This window comes from Gopherus flavomarginatus, chromosome 1 (genome assembly GCF_025201925.1).
Source record: "Gopherus flavomarginatus isolate rGopFla2 chromosome 1, rGopFla2.mat.asm, whole genome shotgun sequence".
Taxonomy (NCBI): domain Eukaryota; kingdom Metazoa; phylum Chordata; order Testudines; family Testudinidae; genus Gopherus; species Gopherus flavomarginatus.
In genome coordinates, this window is record NC_066617.1 from 243,267,024 (window position 1) to 243,285,501 (window position 18,478).

General features: G+C 39.7%; 1 protein-coding gene across 9 annotated transcripts in view; it reads left to right on the plus strand.

The window, feature by feature from the left end:
• Positions 1-18,478, plus strand: part of ZBED1 (zinc finger BED-type containing 1) — a 254,154-nt gene that overhangs the window by 23,476 nt on the left and 212,200 nt on the right. For 4 of the 9 annotated variants that reach the window (XR_007770959.1, XR_007770954.1, XR_007770957.1 and 1 more), the window contains exon 2: positions 628-2,721. The exons of 1 other annotated variant lie outside the window; for it this stretch is intronic. Coding sequence is in view for 4 of the 8 variants with exons in the window: in XM_050933093.1 (XP_050789050.1) it covers positions 679-2,766 (2,088 nt within the window). In the remaining 4 variants the exon portion in view is untranslated. Of the gene's footprint in view, positions 1-627; positions 6,400-18,478 lie in introns of those variants that run through there. 4 more of the 9 variants (XM_050933093.1, XM_050933072.1, XM_050933083.1 and 1 more) reach the window with 1 other exon arrangement.

The following is an 18,478-nucleotide window of genomic DNA, read 5'->3' on the forward strand; positions in this document are numbered from 1 at the left end:
AATGTATATTGTTGCTGTGCATGAGGGCTCTGATCCTACTTTAACTGAATCCAGTTGGAAAATGTCCTTTTGATTTGAGCAGAGCAGGATCAGTTCCATAGTTGTGATGTATAACTTAAAAAATTAATCTCTAACAAAGTCAAACCAATTTAACAAAATTGGTTTCAGCAAATTTATTCCTTGTGTATCAAATTTCTGCTGAAATAGCAGAAACAGCAGAGTTCAATAATTCTTGTGCAAAGGGATGTTGACTCAAGCTTAAGTATAATTTCAGGATAGGAGACTACTATAACAAATGTCTAATGTACATGACGACAACGTTCTTAAACTCTACAGTGATTGTTATACTTTCTCTACCAAGAATTTTCATGTTACTCAAGAAACTCAGTTTTTCTTGGTTGTACTAGCTCAGTCACAGCATCGCTTCACATATTAAAACACTTTTATTTTTGACATTCTAATGGGTCTTCCTATAGGTCACACTTCCTGTAAACTTCATCTTTTATTTTTCAAATGTAATTAGTAAGGTAGGTTTCTTGGTGTATTCACAAAAGCACTGATATCACATACTTGAGTGTGCTCGACGTGTGCTTTCTCATTGTATCTTTATCTTACTGCCTTTATCAGGTACTCATTAATGAGTGAAGGATCAAAAGGTGGGACGGTGGCCAAGAAGCAATGGAGAATAAAAGCTTAGAAGGCTCGCCATCAGATCTAAAGTTAGTGGCTCATCCAAGAGCAAAGAGTAAAGTATGGAAGTACTTTGGGTTTGATACCAATGCAGAAGGATGCATATTACAGTGGAAGAAAATCTATTGCCGCATCTGCATGGCCCAAATTGCCTATTCAGGAAACACGTCCAACCTTTCATACCACCTTGAGAAAAATCATCCTGATGAGTTCTGTGAATTTGTGAAAAGTAACACTGAGCAAATGAGGGAAGCGTTTGCTACTGCATTTTCAAAACTGAAGCCAGAATCATCACAGCAGGTTGTTCAAGACACTTTAATTATGAAGACCAGCCACAATTATGAAAACAAAAAGCATCAGGAATTGACTGCTGCTGTGATTAGCCTAATTTGTGAGGGCATGTATCCTTCCTCCATTGTTGATGAACCCACATTCAAGGCACTTTTGAGAACAGCAGATCCTAGATATGAACTTCCTAGCAGGAAATATTTCTGCACAAAAGCAATTCCTGAAAAATACAATGCTATTAGAGAAATTGTGTTAAAAGAACTTACTGAAATTCTATGGTGTGGCATATCCACTGATATGTGGAGAAGTGAAAACCAGAATAGATCGTATGTAACACTTGCAGTTCATTTTCTGAACAGTAGCCCTTCTAACTGTCTGGCTGTTAACTCCCGTTGTTTAAAAACATTTGAAGTGCCAGAGGAAAATACTGCAGAAACTATTACACGAGTCCTCTATGAAATCTTTATTGAATGGGGGATCAATACAAAAGTCTTTGGTGCTACAACAGATTATGGTAAAGACATTGTGAAAGCTTGCTCTCTCCTAGATATTCCAGTACAAATGCCTTGTTTGGGGCAGACTTTTAATGCGGGAATACAACAAGCTTTTCAGCTTCCAAAACTGTGCAGCCTCCTTGCCAGGTGCCGAAAACTGGTGGAATATTTTCAGCAATCCACAGTCGCAATGTACATGTTAAGTGAGAAGCAGAAGCAACAAAATATTCTCCACTGTATGCTTGTAAGTGATCGTGTTTCCTGGTGGGGAAGCACACTTGCCATGTTGCAACGTCTTAAGGAACAGCAGTTTGTAATTGCAGCAGTTCTTGTGGAGGACAGCAATAACCACCATCTGATGCTGGAAGCCAGTGAATGGAATACAATTGAAGGCCTGGTGGACCTACTTCAACCCTTTAAACAGGTTGCTGAGATGATGTCTGCTTCAAAATATCCAACTATAAGTATGGTGAAACCCCTCCTCCACATGCTTCTAAATACCACATTGAACATCAAAGAGAATGATTTGAAAGAAATTAGCATGGCCAAGGAAGTGATAGCCAAAGAGTTATCAACAACATACCAGCATACACCTGAGATAGACATGTTTCTCAATGTTGCAACTTTTCTGGACCCTAGGTACAAAAAACTACCTTTCCTTTCAGCATTTGAACGGCAACAGGTAGAAAACAGAGTGGTGGAGGAAGCAAAAAGCCTTTTGGAAAAAGTAAAAGAAAACACTTTCAGGCCTGAAGAAAAGTTCTTTACAGTGTCAGAAGAGCCACCTGTGAAAAAAATAATCATCTCCTCTACTCCTCCCCCTACTAGCGCAATCAATAACATGCTTGCGGAAATCTTTTGCCAAACAGGAGGGGTGGAAGACCAAGAGGAATGGCATGCTCAGATTGTTGAGGAATTGAGCAACTTTAAGTCACAAAAGGTTCTTGGTCTAAATGAAGACCCACTTAAGTGGTGGTCTGACAGACTAGCATTATTTCCTGTTTTACCAAAGGTACTTCAGAAATATTGGTGTATTCTAGCCACAAGAGTCTTCCCTGAACGCCTTTTTGGTTCCTCTGCTAATGTTGTAAGTGCTAAGAGAAACCGGTTAGCCCCAGCTCATGTTGATGAGCAGATCTTTTTGTACGAAAACACTCGCAATGTGTCTGAAGCAGAACCTGAAGATGAGGATGAAGGCGAGTGGGGCTTGGAACAGGAACAGATTTTTAATTTAAATGACACAGTAAATGTAAGCAGCAATTTCTTTAATATCCGAGACAGTGGGTTCATTTAACAGGAATACTATGGTACATTAAATAACAAAGAAAAGGTATTTGTCTTAAGTTACCAAAATTGTTCTGTTTGATGCTATGAATACTGTAAATATTGAACAAGCGTAAAGACTTTGGTTTAAGCTTTTATTGTATATGTCTTGCCCACTATCTTAAAACATGAATAAGGTGTGATTATATAGCACTGAAATGAACAAGGAAGTAATTCTGCAAAGACCATAACTCCTGACTCTGGCCCCAATTTCAGGAAAGCACTTGTGCATGTGTTTAGTTCCTGTGTACTTCAGTAGGACTTGAATGTGCTTAAGTGCTTTCTGTAATAGGAATGTGTTCTGAATTTAGACCCTAAACAGAGAAGTTTTAAAGATGTACAAATCCACTTCTGAAGCCAACATGGGTTAGGATTTCAAAGTTTAAATTCCTAAATTTAAAGTTGATTTAAAAATCCGTAAGTCAGATCTTCAAAGACTCTTACAAAAATATTAGGAAGAAACTAGACAATAAATAACTTTGAGCCTGATTTTGTCACTACCTCATACTTTTGGCCTCGTCTACACTGCAAGTTCTACTGGTATAACTACATCAATTAGGGATGTGATTTTTGTATTGACATACAGGTATAGGCTCTAGTGTGGATGCAATTATACCGATATAGCTTTTTTGCTTCCCAAACCCAATAAGCTATATTGGTATAAGCACTTTTATGCCAGTATAACTGCATCCACACCGAGGGACATTTTGTCACTTAGTCATATTAGTATAGTTAAAGTGGTAAAACTTTCTAGTGTAGACAAGCCCTGATGTCACCCTTACATTTATACTAAGTAGATGGAAATCACAGTCACATCAGAATTGTGGCATTTTACACTCACTTCGTGTGAGTCTAAGTCAGTGGTTCTCAAACTTTTGTACTGGGGACCCCTTTCACACAGCAAGCCTCTGAGTGCGACCCTCCTTGTAAATTAAAAACACTTCAAAAAATATTTAACACCAATATAAATGCTGAAGGCAAAGCAGGATTTGGAGTGGAGGCTGACAGCTCAAACTCTCCATGAAATAAACTTGTGTCCCCCTGAGGGGTCACAATCCCCAGTTTGAGAACACCTGGTCTAAGTGGTGGCTGCACAAGGTGTAAAGCAGCAAAGAATCAGGCCCCTGAAGAATGGGGGAAGTAGGGAGATTGGAAAATGGCAAGGATCATAGTTGTTTTTATTTGTTTTTATACAAATTGTTTTAATGGACTTTGACCAGGGGATTAGAAAGATCTTTGGTAGAAAAAGCCTTTCAAAAAAGTAAGCTTTAATTTTGTGTAAATATATTTAAGCAGGGAAAACAACCCTCACACAAGTTGTTAGACTTTGATAATGTTTCCTGTTATGTCAGCACTTAAAACTTCCTTTTCCCCTTCTTCCCTTTAGAGTCAGTTTGTAGAGGGCTTTGGTCTGGCCCACCTCAATACTAGTTCTGATTAATCATTATGTGTACTGCAGTAGCTCCCCCTGTGTCTCTATGCCTAAATATTTTAACTCTTTTTGAGTACTTAGCAAAATAAAATAATAAAATGCATCTCTTAGGAAGAGCTGCAGGTCTAAAACAAGTCTATAGTCCACTTTTTGCCTGAGAGTGGGGAGGCAGCCAGCATATTTTGCTTATGCACAGGGGGACTTTTGGAACTACCATATTATAGGCAAAGTTTTTTTTTCTTTTTTCATTTCCCAATTGGAAATCTTCTGGGAATATCGCTCTTACCGAATAGAAGACATATTGTCATTAGTCTATAACAGGGATCGGCAACCTTTGGCATGCCCTGGCAGGCCGGGCCGGTTTGTTTACTTGCCGCGTCCACAAGTTCGGCTGATCGCAGCTCCCACTGGTCGTGGTTCGCTGCTCCGTGCCAATGGGGGCGGTGGGAAGTGCAGGCCAACACATCCCGCACCCCGTGCCGCTTCCTGCAGCTACCACTGGCCTGCTGCATCCAGTGGCAGCCGTGATCGGCCGAACTTTTGGACGCGGCAGGTAAACAAACTGGCCTGGCCCACCAGTGCGCTTACCCTGGTGAGCCGTGTGCCAAAGGTTGCTGATCCCTGGTCTACAATGTAGCATGAAGGTATAGGTGGGATTTCCCCTGAAAGTCTGTGTATCATGTGATCTTGGAAATCATTCAGCTTTTGCAGAGATCAGAGACATTCACTCTGTTGTCTTAGTCTCACTGACTATGCTATAAAATGCGTGTGTACATATAGCACTCAGATACTGCGATGATGGACAGCAGTATAAAATGCTAACACAACATGTATATGTGTGTGTCTGTGATTGTCTTACGCAACATTGATTTGGAGAGATGTTCACCAGAGACAGTTCAGTGTATTATTATGGGATCATTATTTGGAATTCATAATCATAGATGGTTTTATAAAGGGGCTGGTCAAAAGTAACACAAAAGTGAGATTTACAGTGATATTTAATATGCTGTGTCACTTGTACTATCAAGCTGTGTATGTTTACATTTTGTTTTTATAGTTCTCACCAACCGATGCACAGTATGATCATTTGGCAGTAGGTGGGGAGTGAGATTAGAATCATGAAACAAATCAAATGGTGTAAATTATCCGGCAGCCTTTAGTTAATGAAAAATGACTGTAAATGGTGGTCTAACTTGTACAGACTTAGCATTCAGAGGGCGCAATTCTTCACTACCTTGAATCTTGTGTCATTATTTATACTCCCGGAAAGTGCATGTAAAATGCACCATTCTGATATGATATCACTGTACATCCATTTTGCACAGATGTACGTGACTACAGAATGTGCAAGGCTGTAGGAGATTGGGCCCAGAGAATGTGCAAAACAAGTGTAGCTTACATGTGTAGGAAGCATAGTAGAATAATTAATTAACTGGAGGGAGAAAGTTAAAGCAGGCCTCTTAGCTGATTTTCTTTTTACACCTGCTCAGTGTATAAGTTACACTTATTTTACACATTGATTGCCAAGCTGATGTAACTTACACTACCACATCAATTTTAAGAGTAACTTTTACCACAATTTGTCACCTAATGAATTTGTCCCTAAAGGAGCTGAAGCTGTTAACATAGAGCTTAATTTGTGCCAGGGTTGAGCCCCAGCACCTCTGGGCTTGCCACGTGAGGAATGAAAGTAAAAAAAAATTTCTTGAGACCTGGCACTTCTTTCATTAAAAACTAAGCACTGTGTTAACACCAGAGGTTTGAATCTCCTCTTACACTACTGTAATTAGGAGTAGCTTAACTGAAATCAGTGGAGTTACACCAATGTTAAAAAAAAAAAAATCAGCCCCTCTTCTCCCCCCCAGGTCTGAATTCAACTTCTCCGACCCCTGTTTCCATGTAGACCATCTGAAGGCTAAAATTATCATGCAATGCAACCTGTTTTCTCCCCAAATCGCTTTCACCAATACCAGTGCAATGCACTGTTTTGTTCCTTCTGGTCTTTTAATTTTTGGTATCCAAAATAAAATGGTAATTGGTTCAGTTGACATGTCTCATTGTTCTAAGACAAAGCCGTTGTTAATCCTACCCATTGTCTGTGAGTTTTTATTTAATGTGCTAAGCTTAGAATATTGTTAAATAAACCAGAGAAATAAATTAGCTACTAATTTATTTGTCTGATGTGTATTCATATCTTCAGCACTTTATGACATTGAACTCTCCAGCACCAAGGCCACATTTATATTTCAAGTTTTTCAAACTATGTATAACCCCTCTGTAACTTACTGAAGTATACTATACAAATTGTTCTGATAAAAATATATTGAGATCAATAATACCTCTCTTATTGAAAAGCTTAGACAATTTCTCTTCATGAGAATTACATGCCATTTTCAGGCAACAGTACTGCCATGTGGGTGAGCCAAGTTGCAACACTGTCCAGCATGCTGCCACAACATGAGTAAACGGTTCATTATTACTGTGGTGGGACTAGAGTTTGTTACTGAATTGTGCTATAGCCTTAGCTATATGAACTTAAGTCTCTTAAATTCTATATGAATGTAAAATCTGGAATTGTTTATGTTTTGTGACACATGAAGAAATGGTGATGCGGGAGGGTGACGAGCAGGGATGCAACTTTGGATTTTGCTTCTTGTCTGGAAAATGATTTTAATTTTAACTTCCTTAAAAATTATATTTATGATAAAAGAAGACAAATTACCTTGAAATTACACATCTACATGTCCTAAACTCAACATTAAGACGTCATGGTAGGAATCAGGATTGAGAAGGCAACTGATAATTTAAGTGCTTTTGGGGACAACCCATATTTAAACACATGTTATGACCTAGAAGGGTAAAGGGCACTATGAAGAACCCACAAGTAGAAAACCGTTTACATTTTTAACAGAATATATTTGTTTCCTAGTTTTAAAAGTCCCACTTACAGATTAGAAAAAACTACTCTATGTAAGATGTAATAGAATTCCCCATTTTGAAAGCATAGAACACCTCTGAAAATCGTATTATTACTTTGTATTACTATAGGGTCTAGAGGGCTCAACTAAAATGAGGGCCCCTCCACAAACAAAGTAAGAGACATTCCCTGCCCTGGAAAGCTTAGACTTTAAATACTCTTTCAAGCCAGTGGATCTTTGTATGGGCAGCCACTGTAGTTTTTCTGTTTAGCTTTTACATGTTTTACGTTTTTTTTAAAAGTTTCACATTAGTAAAAGGAGTGTTGATTTAGTCTTTAGGTTGCACAATGTCTCACTTGTCTTTAAGATACAAAACATAATTAGAAAAAGGATGGTCTAGTGGTTAGGGAGTTAACTTTGGACTCCATAGTCATGGATTCTGTTTCTTGCTCTGCGACAGACTTCCTGTGTGACTTCAGGCAAGTCACTGAGGCATGAATCCACAAAGATATTTAGGCTGCTAACTTCCACTGATTTCAGTGGAAGTTAGCAGCCTAAATACCTTTAAGGATCTGGGCCTTAATGTTCTGTGCCTCTGTTTTGATCTATAACATGAGGTTAATAGTTTTTTCCTACTCCTGAGAGGCGTTGTGAGGCTAAGTACATTAAAAATTGTGAGTTGCTCTGATACTGCAGTAATGCGGCCCATAAAAGTACTGCAGAACAAAGTACTCTATATATAGACCACATGGTACCATATCACTTCCACTGGTAATTCCACTGGTCTTGAGACTGTACTGTCTTGCACCTTGTGTCTTGGTGCACCCAAAGATAAACTTAAAAAAAAATATTTCCCATCAGTTTGGATGATGAGAGCCTTAGTATAGACAAGGCTGCTGTGACACACCCTGGTTTTACCACTGTATTAGTTAAACCTGCTAAAAGTAAGTCTGATTTATGCAGTGATAAAAATGGTTTTGCTGTGGGACTTGGTTTTATGTTATGGCATTCGCTGATTCAGCTGAAGAGGTGATAACACGAGTGGGAATTTTTTTGTCTGTTTCTCAACTGTAGACAAGATGGAAGTAGTCAGTTGTACCCGGGTAAAGAGATTGTACAATGCTACCAAATCTGAATAGTTCAGTGGTTCCCAGACTTGTTCTGCCACTTGTGCAAGGAAAGACCCTGGCGGGCCAGGCCGGTTTGTTTACCTGCCACGTCCGCAGGTTTCGCCGATCGCGGCTCCCACTGGCCGCAGTTCACTGCTCCAGGCCAATGGGAGCTGCTGGAAGCGGCAGAACAAGTTTGGGAACCACTGGAATAGTTCATTCAAACACATGGTACCTTATGAATACTAAAGTGCAAAGCAATGGAGAATCAGATCTATTGATTTTCACTGAGGCAGAATGAGGTCCCAAATATTAACCCTCTCCTCAAAAAAAAACCATTACCCATGTGTTTAATATCTTAGGTTATTAAAATTGAAGAAAATAGTATTCTGGTTTACTTTTCCTTGTGTTCTCAGTTTACTCACCTTAGGGCACGTCTACACGTACAGCAGCACAGCTGTACCAGTGTAGCTGCCCTGATGCACTGTATCTGGTGAAGACGCTCTCCCACTAACATAGAGCTGTGCACACAAGCGCTTATGTTGCTGTAATTTATGTTGCTTGGAGGATGGTTTATTCACACCCCTGAGCGACATATTTTATACTGACATAGGCTGTAGTGCAGACATAACCTTTGGCTTGTTAGTGTCTCCTTCAACCATCTTGTGTTCATTAATATAATGACTGGAGCTGTGAGTTACACAGAGGAAAGTTTACATCATTAGGCATCATATTATTATTTATGTGTATTCCTGTACCATCTAGGGAACCCCTGGCATGGACCTGGACCCTATTGTGTGAGGGGCTGTACAAATTGAACAAAGGTGGACAAATTGTATTGATATTTGCTTTGTAAAATACTTCTTTTGCAGACCTACATTTTAGGTCCAGTTTGACATAACTTCTTATGCTAGTAGGATAATGGTAACAGGGTGTCTGAATAATTTTAATGACGGAATCATAGAGATTTAGAAGACTTTAGTTCTAGATTAGAGTTCATAAGTTTTCTCATCTCTTTAGAGAATGATTTAAAGTACAGTACATAGTGACACTTTTTAAACAGGTGTAACACGTGTTAAGGTATACCTGTACATGTTAAGTTATATGTGTATTGGAAAGAGAATAATATCCTTATGCAAGCTCCACATGTTTTACTCCCTCCCTGCTATTCTTTCCATTTTAATATTTCCTTTCAGAAGATCTTGTGATCTGGCTTTTCAAGTTACTACAAGGCTATATATACAAACCAAGCATGGATTTTTTTGTTACATTGAGAAGGCTCAGTGCATCTGGCTCTCTTTCCTGGGATGGTTTTTTTTTTTTTTTTTTGGTCAACTAAGATATAGTTTGGTGTCTCGTCTTATTACCTCTGGACAACTGCTTTTCTGCTAAGGTTAAAATTTACTTTATGTGATGGAAATGGGGGAAATTATAAAATAGTTCCTCCTCTAATATAAATAATATTACTAGTGCACATTTTAAATTATTTTAAAGGTACAATGTCATTTTAAATATTTTATATTGAAAACACAGTTCTTTACCTGGAATACTAATAGCTACTTAGATTATTTTTAATTTTTTTTCAGTATTTATACATTCACTATGTTGTGGTTAGTTGACACAAGTAAGCACTTGCTTCAGCATGGAGAATAAAAATCAGCTAAATAATCTTTGCTTTTGATTTAGGTCTTGTCATTTTCAGGCTCTCAGTACTCATGTGATTGGATTACTAATACAACAGGGAATTTTAAAACAATGTCCACTGTAATTGCAAAAAATATGGAAATATTTCCATTGATCTTGGAGGTTTAAATACATGTTTTAAAAATTACTATGAGTAAAATATGAGTTGTCATAAATAGAAAGGAAACTACAGAGATTTTTTTCAAGCAAGGTTTATTCAGAGTCTGAAATGTCAAAATGACGATTTTGAGCACAGTATTCCTGCTTCTCATTCCTGTGTTTCCTTTTAGGATGTAATATCTTATCTCCCTGTCATACGTAAAGGTCAGTGTTCAGAAATGAGGACACTGCTTTCTGTAGCATTTCGATGCGATAATCTGGCCTATTTTCCTTGTCTCTTTGAGAGGGCTAGCAAAGATCCTTGGGTATGTTATTTCCCATTGCTCTTCCAATCCTTTTTTGTTTCCATTGAGGTTAAAGAGTCCAAACCTGCACTGCTTTGCATCTTGTGTAGTTATTTACACTTGTGCAAAGTAGATGCAAAACAGCACTGTTCTGATTTGGTAACAGTTTTACACCTACTTTGCTCAAGTGCAAGGCCCTGATTAAAGAACATATTCTTAGGGCTTGTCTACATCAGAAAGTTGCAGCGCTGGTGAGGGAGTTACAGCGCTGCAACTTAGGAGGTGTACACATCTGCAGGGCACCACCAGCGCTGCAACTCCCTGTTTGCAGCGCTGGCCGTACTCCCGTTTTGTCTCGGGTGTAGAGGATCCAGCGCTGGTGATCCAGCGCTGGTAATCAAATGTAGACACTTACCAGCGCTTTTCTTGACCTCCGTGGAATAAGCAGGTATCCCAGCATACCTGAGGAAGCCTCTGGTAATCAAGCTGGTCTCCTTCCCCGGTTTGCTCTCGCGTTCCCCGAACCCCGAGCAAGCAGGTCTCCTTCCCTGAGGTTTGCTGGGTGGTTCCTGGAACGCGAGAGCAAACCGGGAAAGGAGACCAGCTTCGCCGCGGTTTGCTCTCGCGTTCCCCGAACCCCGAGCAAGCAGGTCTCCTTCCCTGAGGTTTGCTGGGTGGTTCCTGGAACGCGAGAGCAAACCGGGAAAGGAGACCAGCTTCGCCGCGGTTTGCTCTCGCGTTCCCCGAACCCCGAGCAAGCAGGTCTCCTTCCCTGAGGTTTGCTGGGTGGTTCCGGGAACGCGAGAGCAAACCGGGAAAGGAGACCAGCTTCGCCGCGGTTTGCTCTCGCGTTCCCCGAACCCCGAGCAAGCAGGTCTCCTTCCCTGAGGTTTGCTGGGTGGTTCCGGGAACGCGAGAGCAAACCGGGAAAGGAGACCAGCTTCGCCGCGGTTTGCTCTCGCGTTTCCCGGAACCACCCTGCAAACCGCAGGGAAGGAGACCTGCTTGTTCGGGGAACGCGAGAGCAAACCGCGGCGAAGCTGGTCTCCTTTCCTGGGTTTGCTCTCGCGTTCCCCGAACCACCCAGCAAACCGCAGGGAAGGAGACCTGCTTGTTCGGGGGTTCGGGGAACACTGGAGCAAACCGGGGAAGGAGACCTGATTCCCCGCGGTTTGCTCTCGCGTTCCCCGAACCCCGCTTGAAGCCGCCCAACAGCGCTGCAGTGTGGCCACATCTAACACCACTTGCAGCGCTGGTTGCTGTAAGTGTGGCCACTCTGCAGCGCTGGCCCTATACAGCTGTACTAATACAGCTGTAACAACCAGCGCTGCAAAATTTTAGATGTAGACATGGCCTTAGTCTGGGGAATGGTGCTTAAGCACATTCATTTCAATGAGATGCAAGCATGTGCTTCAAGTGAAGGGATGAGATTCTCATCCCGCCTCTGGTCCCTTTAAGCCAAGTAAAAAGGACCCCAAAAGCCCTGTATCTGGCCTGGGCAGGATTAGCCTGACACAAACACTGTGGGAAACAGATATAAGACTGTTACAAGGACCCCCTCGAGAGCCTTGGCATTGGAGCAGGATGTGTGTGTGTATCTGGGTAGGGCTGCACCATGCAGTAATTCCTGCTAGAGCTGTAACCCACTGGGACACTGTTGTAATTTATGCTTTCTATGCTTTCTATACCCCCTATGCTTTCTAAAGTAAGGTTGCCACCTGTCCAGGTTTTCCCAGGATCATCCCTTTTTTGACATAGCTTCTCCTGGGGAATCTGTAAGGGTGATCAGTACATGCTGCCAGCTGTCCAGTTTTATGGGCTCAGGATCATCCTGCATGTCCTGTTTTATTTTGTACCTCAGAGATGGCAACCCTCGTCTAAGAGCTTGTCTACATGGTGGGGTAGTACGCTCTACTGGGGTGTGATTTCTAAAGTGCACTAATGTGGTGCACATCGATTGGTCCTATGAGTGCACTTAAACTAGTACTCTTGGAAGGAGTACTATGTAAAAGCACACTAAAGAACGTAGGGTCTACACAGACCAGTTAATCTGCAACGTGTTATGCACTTCAAAAATCGCACCTCCATGGAGTGTAATACCCCACCTTATAAACAAGTGCTTTATTACATGGTGGGCCTCTCCAGCCACTGTAGCAGAGTGCAGTGGTGGCTTAAAGCCACCGCAGTACATCTTCCCTCATGCCTACTCCAACTGGGCTATACATTCTGTGCTGTACCTCTTAAAGGCACATCACAGAATCTCACCCAAGGAGTTAAAAAGCACATGCTCTAGTGCTTCCCTGACCTGGGCCCAAATTACTACACAAAGGCAATACTGAGAGTAGGAAACAAAACAACAGTAAATAAATTCATAAGGCAAGTTGATCATTCTTCATACAATTGTTTTATGTTAAAATAATTTTTACAAGTACTCCTTAACCTGCCCTCTTGCTGAAGTCTCTCATCCAGAAACTTGGTGCTTGCATAATTGCTTTTATATTTTCGATTTCACATGACAGGCAGCTTTCTGTGACACTTGATGTGTAGACACTAAGTAGGTACTGTAACTTCCACTCTGCTCACTGCCATGACATTTACTATTTTGATGCATGATATTGCAAGCATTTTGCTTGTAGCGGTACCATGGACTTTAATACATAGAAAGGGTTTTCGGAACCAGGTTAGGCTAACCTTTTTTCAATTTTTAGTCATCCCTGGAGCTGGAGATAGGTGCTTTTAATTAAACATGAAATAAACCCAGTAATGTTATCTTAGTTGTGTATGTGTAACAGTAATTCCCCAGACTGCAAAATGTGTTTTTTAAAAAAGTGTCCTCTATAATTAAGCAGCTTTACTAAGTTCATAATTTCACATTATGTAATTGGTCAAAATATTTACTGTCTTGAACCATAAATTCATTTTGTCATTTTATTTTATGGGTTGGTGCAATTAATTAAAAAAAATTCCACATCTTGCTTGTTTTTATTCTAAAAAATATTATTATAGGCCTTTTGTTTGAATTCTATTTGTGAATATATATATATCCTGACTGGTGGAAAACAGGATTGACAGTATTTTTTCTTTTTTCTTGCTATATGAGAGTCAACAGTAGTGTTTTTATAACAACATAACACTTTTACAAGGGTAAGATGTCAGAAACACTCACTCCACAGACAGCTTTATTCCGTACCTTAAGCAAGATGGCCCATTTGCAAGCTCAATTTTTTCGTATTCACAATGCATCTGCACCTTAAATTAAAAAAGGTGCATATATTTTTTTTAAAGGATAAATAAGAATTTCTAAACAATGGATAATTCTGTTTTGTGGGTGATTTAAGTAGGCTACTAAAAATTCTTGTAAAGGAGCACAATTAAGGAGTTTAGGCCCAGTACTTAAATTCAGTAAACATACGATGCTACAAACCCTAATGTAGAAATAGTTACAAATATAGTGCTTTGTTAATTAGAACAAAATGTGAAATTAAAAAGTCTAGTTTCTCTATGCAAGCTGAGTGAAATGTAAAAACCAGCAAAAATATTGAAAGTAAAATTATATTTTAAAAAGTTTCTTCAGTTTTCATAATATAAAGTGTTATAAGTGAGGAATTAAAGTAAAACTTCTGTTTAAACAGTGATTGTTTTTAAGATTCTTTGGATGGGAATCCCATCAGCTCTTTTCCTGAGTTCTGTAGAGCTTTTTTAAAAAAAAATAATTTCTATCAACAGGTAAGTGTCATGCTGTATGCTGACAGGGCATTAACATGTGCTTTTATATTTGCATGCTTAAATAGATTGGGCTTGCAGGAAGTGGTTAGTACTTCTAAAACACACTTTCATTCAGTCGTTACCACAATATATTGTCTACTTTATCCCTTCTTTTGCCCTGTTCTTTCTGCAGAATGCAAACTGGGTTCTCTCATTTTTTCCCACCTGCAAATACACTGATTGTCACCGTAAAGTAGGAATGTTCCTGTCCAGAATACATTTATGTTTCTGTTGGAAGACCACAGTCTCAGTGCCTGATAGTGATGGCTTTAATGTTACACACACTGTGCCCATAAAACAGTCTGATATGTTTTTATTATTGGATAACTGTTTACTGTAATTCTGACATAGCAATACAATATGCATACTTGACACTTTATAGATCAAAACATTATTTATGAGGTGCACTATTTTTCAGCATCTGCCATGTGTCAGGGCAGTGAGATTCATTTTATACAGTTGCTGATTAGTTGTGGTATGGTCCGAAAGCTGTGTAATGACACCAGAAACTTGTGTGGTAGAAAAATGTGTGAGCCATGGCTAATTGTCACTGATTTTTCTTCATGACAATTAATTTATGAATAGGGAAGATGGCTGTGTCACTGAAGTAAGATTAAAACCAACCACTGTGGAAGAAAAAAATTGAAGCTCTAATTCATTTGATATCTAGATTTGTTAGCATATTCTTGTTTACAAAAATGTTTCTATACAACATTGCATGCATAAGGACTAATATTTCTGCTTTAAGAAAACTGACCTGAATAAACCTGTTAATCAGTATTATTTGCTAAGTGAAAATGTATTTTCAATTTCCCCCATCCCCCCCACCCCCGCTCCCCGAGCAACTGGGCTCAATTATTATTTTAGTGATATTAGCACTGATAAGCCCCAGATCAGATCAGAGCACCACTGCAATAGGCACTGTATGGCCACACAGTAAGAGAGAGTCCCTGCCACGAAGAGCTTGCACTCTATATAGACAAGACAGCAGAGGGGGAAAGAGATGCAGAGAAGTGAGGGGAAACAGAGGCACAGAGAGGTGAAGTGATGTACCCAAGGCCACATAGCAGGTCCATGGCTGAACCAGAAATAGAACCACCACAAAGACAAAATGTCACTAGACTACAGCTGCCTCTCATGACCAACTGATCGTGATGGCCTCTCAGTCTAACCAACTTTCTGATGCGATAACTTGCATACTTCACCTGTACAATTGCAGAAATCATTAGGTATTTTGGGTGCTATTGAAAAGGGTTATCAGGGCACACGCACAGGTCTGTGTACTGGTTCTTTCATTTGTTGAGTATTGTATTTCCTTTACTGGCTTTCAAAGGGGCCTTTCTGAATCTTGTGTATGTACCTGTGTTACTGTGCACATGTATAGTAGCTAGAACAAGCTTCATTGACAAATTTTTGTAGTTTCTGACTACAGAACATTAGTTATGAATGCCAGAGTGAAGAAAAATCACTGGGGGGTAAAAATTCTGGAGCAAATGAGTACAGATGAAATTAGTATGCTATTTCTAAATTTTTTTTATTTGAGCTCTGCAATTTTTCCATCCCTCTTCCCTGAAAAAGCTATTTCTCTTGTTAATATATTTACTATTGAAACAATATGGAAATACCTGAGCTGCTGAGGAAATAATTCAGTTTTTCATGGTTTACAAGTCAGAAATTCAAATTTACTGTATATATTTATCTAAAGATATTTACACTTGCTGATTAAATGTGTATGAGTTAGGGTTGATATTTATTACCAGGCACAACTAATGAATGTACTGTTGACAATTCTGCTAGTACGTATTTAGGTGTCTGCTGAGAGGAAAAAATAATGCATCTGAGCCAGCATAAGAACATAGGAGGAGCTCCTTTGGTGAATGAGATCAGGCATCCTGTCCTCAGTAGTGGTCAAAAACTGAAAGAAAGTTTTAAAAAAGAACAAAAAAAACCAAACCGACTCCCCTACACTCTCCCCCTGTAATTAACCCCTCTGGAAATATACCAGAAACTCTGTCAAAGTTTGCTGACATTTTAAACAAGACTTTTTTTTTTAAAATGCAAGTTGACAAAATATTAACTATTGGGTAAATTTTAATCTTTAGTTTTACATATGCTTTCATGGTTCTTGGTGCAAAATTAGGCTTTGTGAGGATCTGCATTAGGGTTGATGGGAGATTCTTCCCTAGCTCAGAGCCTCTGAGGTATATTAGCAGCCGCAGCATGGTATGCTCCCTTTGAGAGGAGTTGTTTAATTTGTACTGCAGACCATGGGCTATGCTACTGGCCTATCTCCAAGCCCTTTTTTCTCTTGGTTTGTTTGCAGTCTTTGGAAGTGCAGCAGTGCTTATTCAGAAGGCTGCCCATGCACAAACAGAAGGGGTAGCGAGTGCCTAATATGGTGGTTAGGAACTCTAGTTTTTCATTAGAACTTGTGCAACTAAATCATTAATTCACTTCAGAGCTCAGGATTACACCCTTTGTGGGCAAGCCTCAATCCTATCTTTCTTGTCCTATGCCAGTGGAGCATGCTGATGCAGGGCCAGCCCTGCCAGCCTGTATAGCTCAGTGAATGATACAGACAACCATAAAGCTGCTCCTGTCCTTGCTGCACTCCCTCCTGTAGTTGCTGCTTTCCCTATGCAGTACTTTCCAGTTATATCCTCTCTTCTCCTCTCCATCCAGGTGTTCTCCTTCCTCAACATAGGATGAATCACCTCTGTTCCTGTGATTTGCCCAAGCCTGATCAGATTTTCCCCTTCATCCTTGCTGTCAGTCTAAACTTGAAGAGCCCTCAACTCTCTTCTGACTGCCATGCACTAATTAGACTTCAGTGGTTCAAGAGCCAAATTAGCAATGTGCATTACCCAAAAGAACCACAGTAGTGTGAATTCATTTTTTTCGTTTTCTTGTTCTTTCTTTCTTTCTTTCTTTCTTTCTTTCTTTCTTTCTTTCTCTCTCCCTCTCAAATTATAATTTAGTGATACTCAGACTGAGGCTCCTGAGCTGCAAGTGGCTGTTTAATGTGTCTCCTACGACTGTTAGCAGCACATGATATTAAAACACTTCGATTTAATTATTAACCAATCAGGATGCTTTCTCTATGTTATGAACCAATTGTAGTTGATAAAATAATAATACTTAGTCATTTTGCTATGAGAATATATATATGACTAAGTATTATTATACCTTGCCTAACTAGAAGTGAAACATTTGGACAATGTGAGTGCAAACTTTTTCAAGTAACATATGGAAATGTTACCCGGGGTGTTCCAGAACCCAAAGCAATGATAACTTAACTGTTTCTCTCCAGGTGGTGTCATGAATAAATCAGTGGAAACATGGCACGTCTGTCTGATAAAGAATAGATACAAGCAAGTGTGCTCTTATCTAAAACTACTATTTATTAGATGGTAACCACACGCGCACACACAGGCAATAGGTTTAGGACATTCCCAGATATAGTTACCCACAGTCTGAGATGGTTTCGAGTGATCATCATCTGGGCTTCCAGGGACCCTCTTTCCATCAAGCTGATGGGGCGTTTCGATGTCAGCTCCTTGCCGAAGAAAAGTGCCCTCAGACTGCTCCGAGGCATTTACTCTACCTAATCTTTTATAGCTAGCTAACAGTCATATAGCTGTCTTTGTTAAATTAGCAAACTCTGTGAATTCAATGTTAAAATTAATAGAGAAAAGGTCAATAAAGGAAAAAGGTAAGTTTTCTACAGATACATTGACTCAGTCACATTGGACAAATTGTTGATTTTGATCTTTAAAGGGAAATCACACTTCTCTCTGCAAATTTTGTACCTACTATAACATGGGAAGTCATAAGAAACATTCTCGTAGCAGTTTATATGTGCATTCGACAGCACTTTATCTCAAGTCTGGTTCTCTGGTACATTTGCAAAGTCAGTTTCGTGTATGTGTGTGTCCGTCCAGCAACAAGGAGGAAAGAATTATTTTAAAACACAGAAAAAGATTATTGTTAAAACAGATGGGGAGTGTCTGGCAGATATACCTAAAATTACTTAACTTTTTTAACAGACTACATTTCAAGTCGGCGCTGGCTCTTAAACAACGTAATGAGTTATGATTACCCAATCATAAGAATCCTTATGCCAGTAGTTGATGACTTTCCTTGAATGGCTCTGGGTCAAACAAGAATGCGAAATATATTTTTGTAGAGTAATGTGTTTTTTCCACCTCCTCCCTCCCATCCTTAAAAAAAAAAAAATCTGAAGGGATTTTCCTTGAATATCGGTTTGTTTTTAAGGTCAGACTGCAACCAGAGTGAGGGGGAGAGGTGTTTCCAACCCTGCTCCCACTGGCCTCATGCTTGCCGTTGGCCATTTTATTCTTCTTGAGGAGTA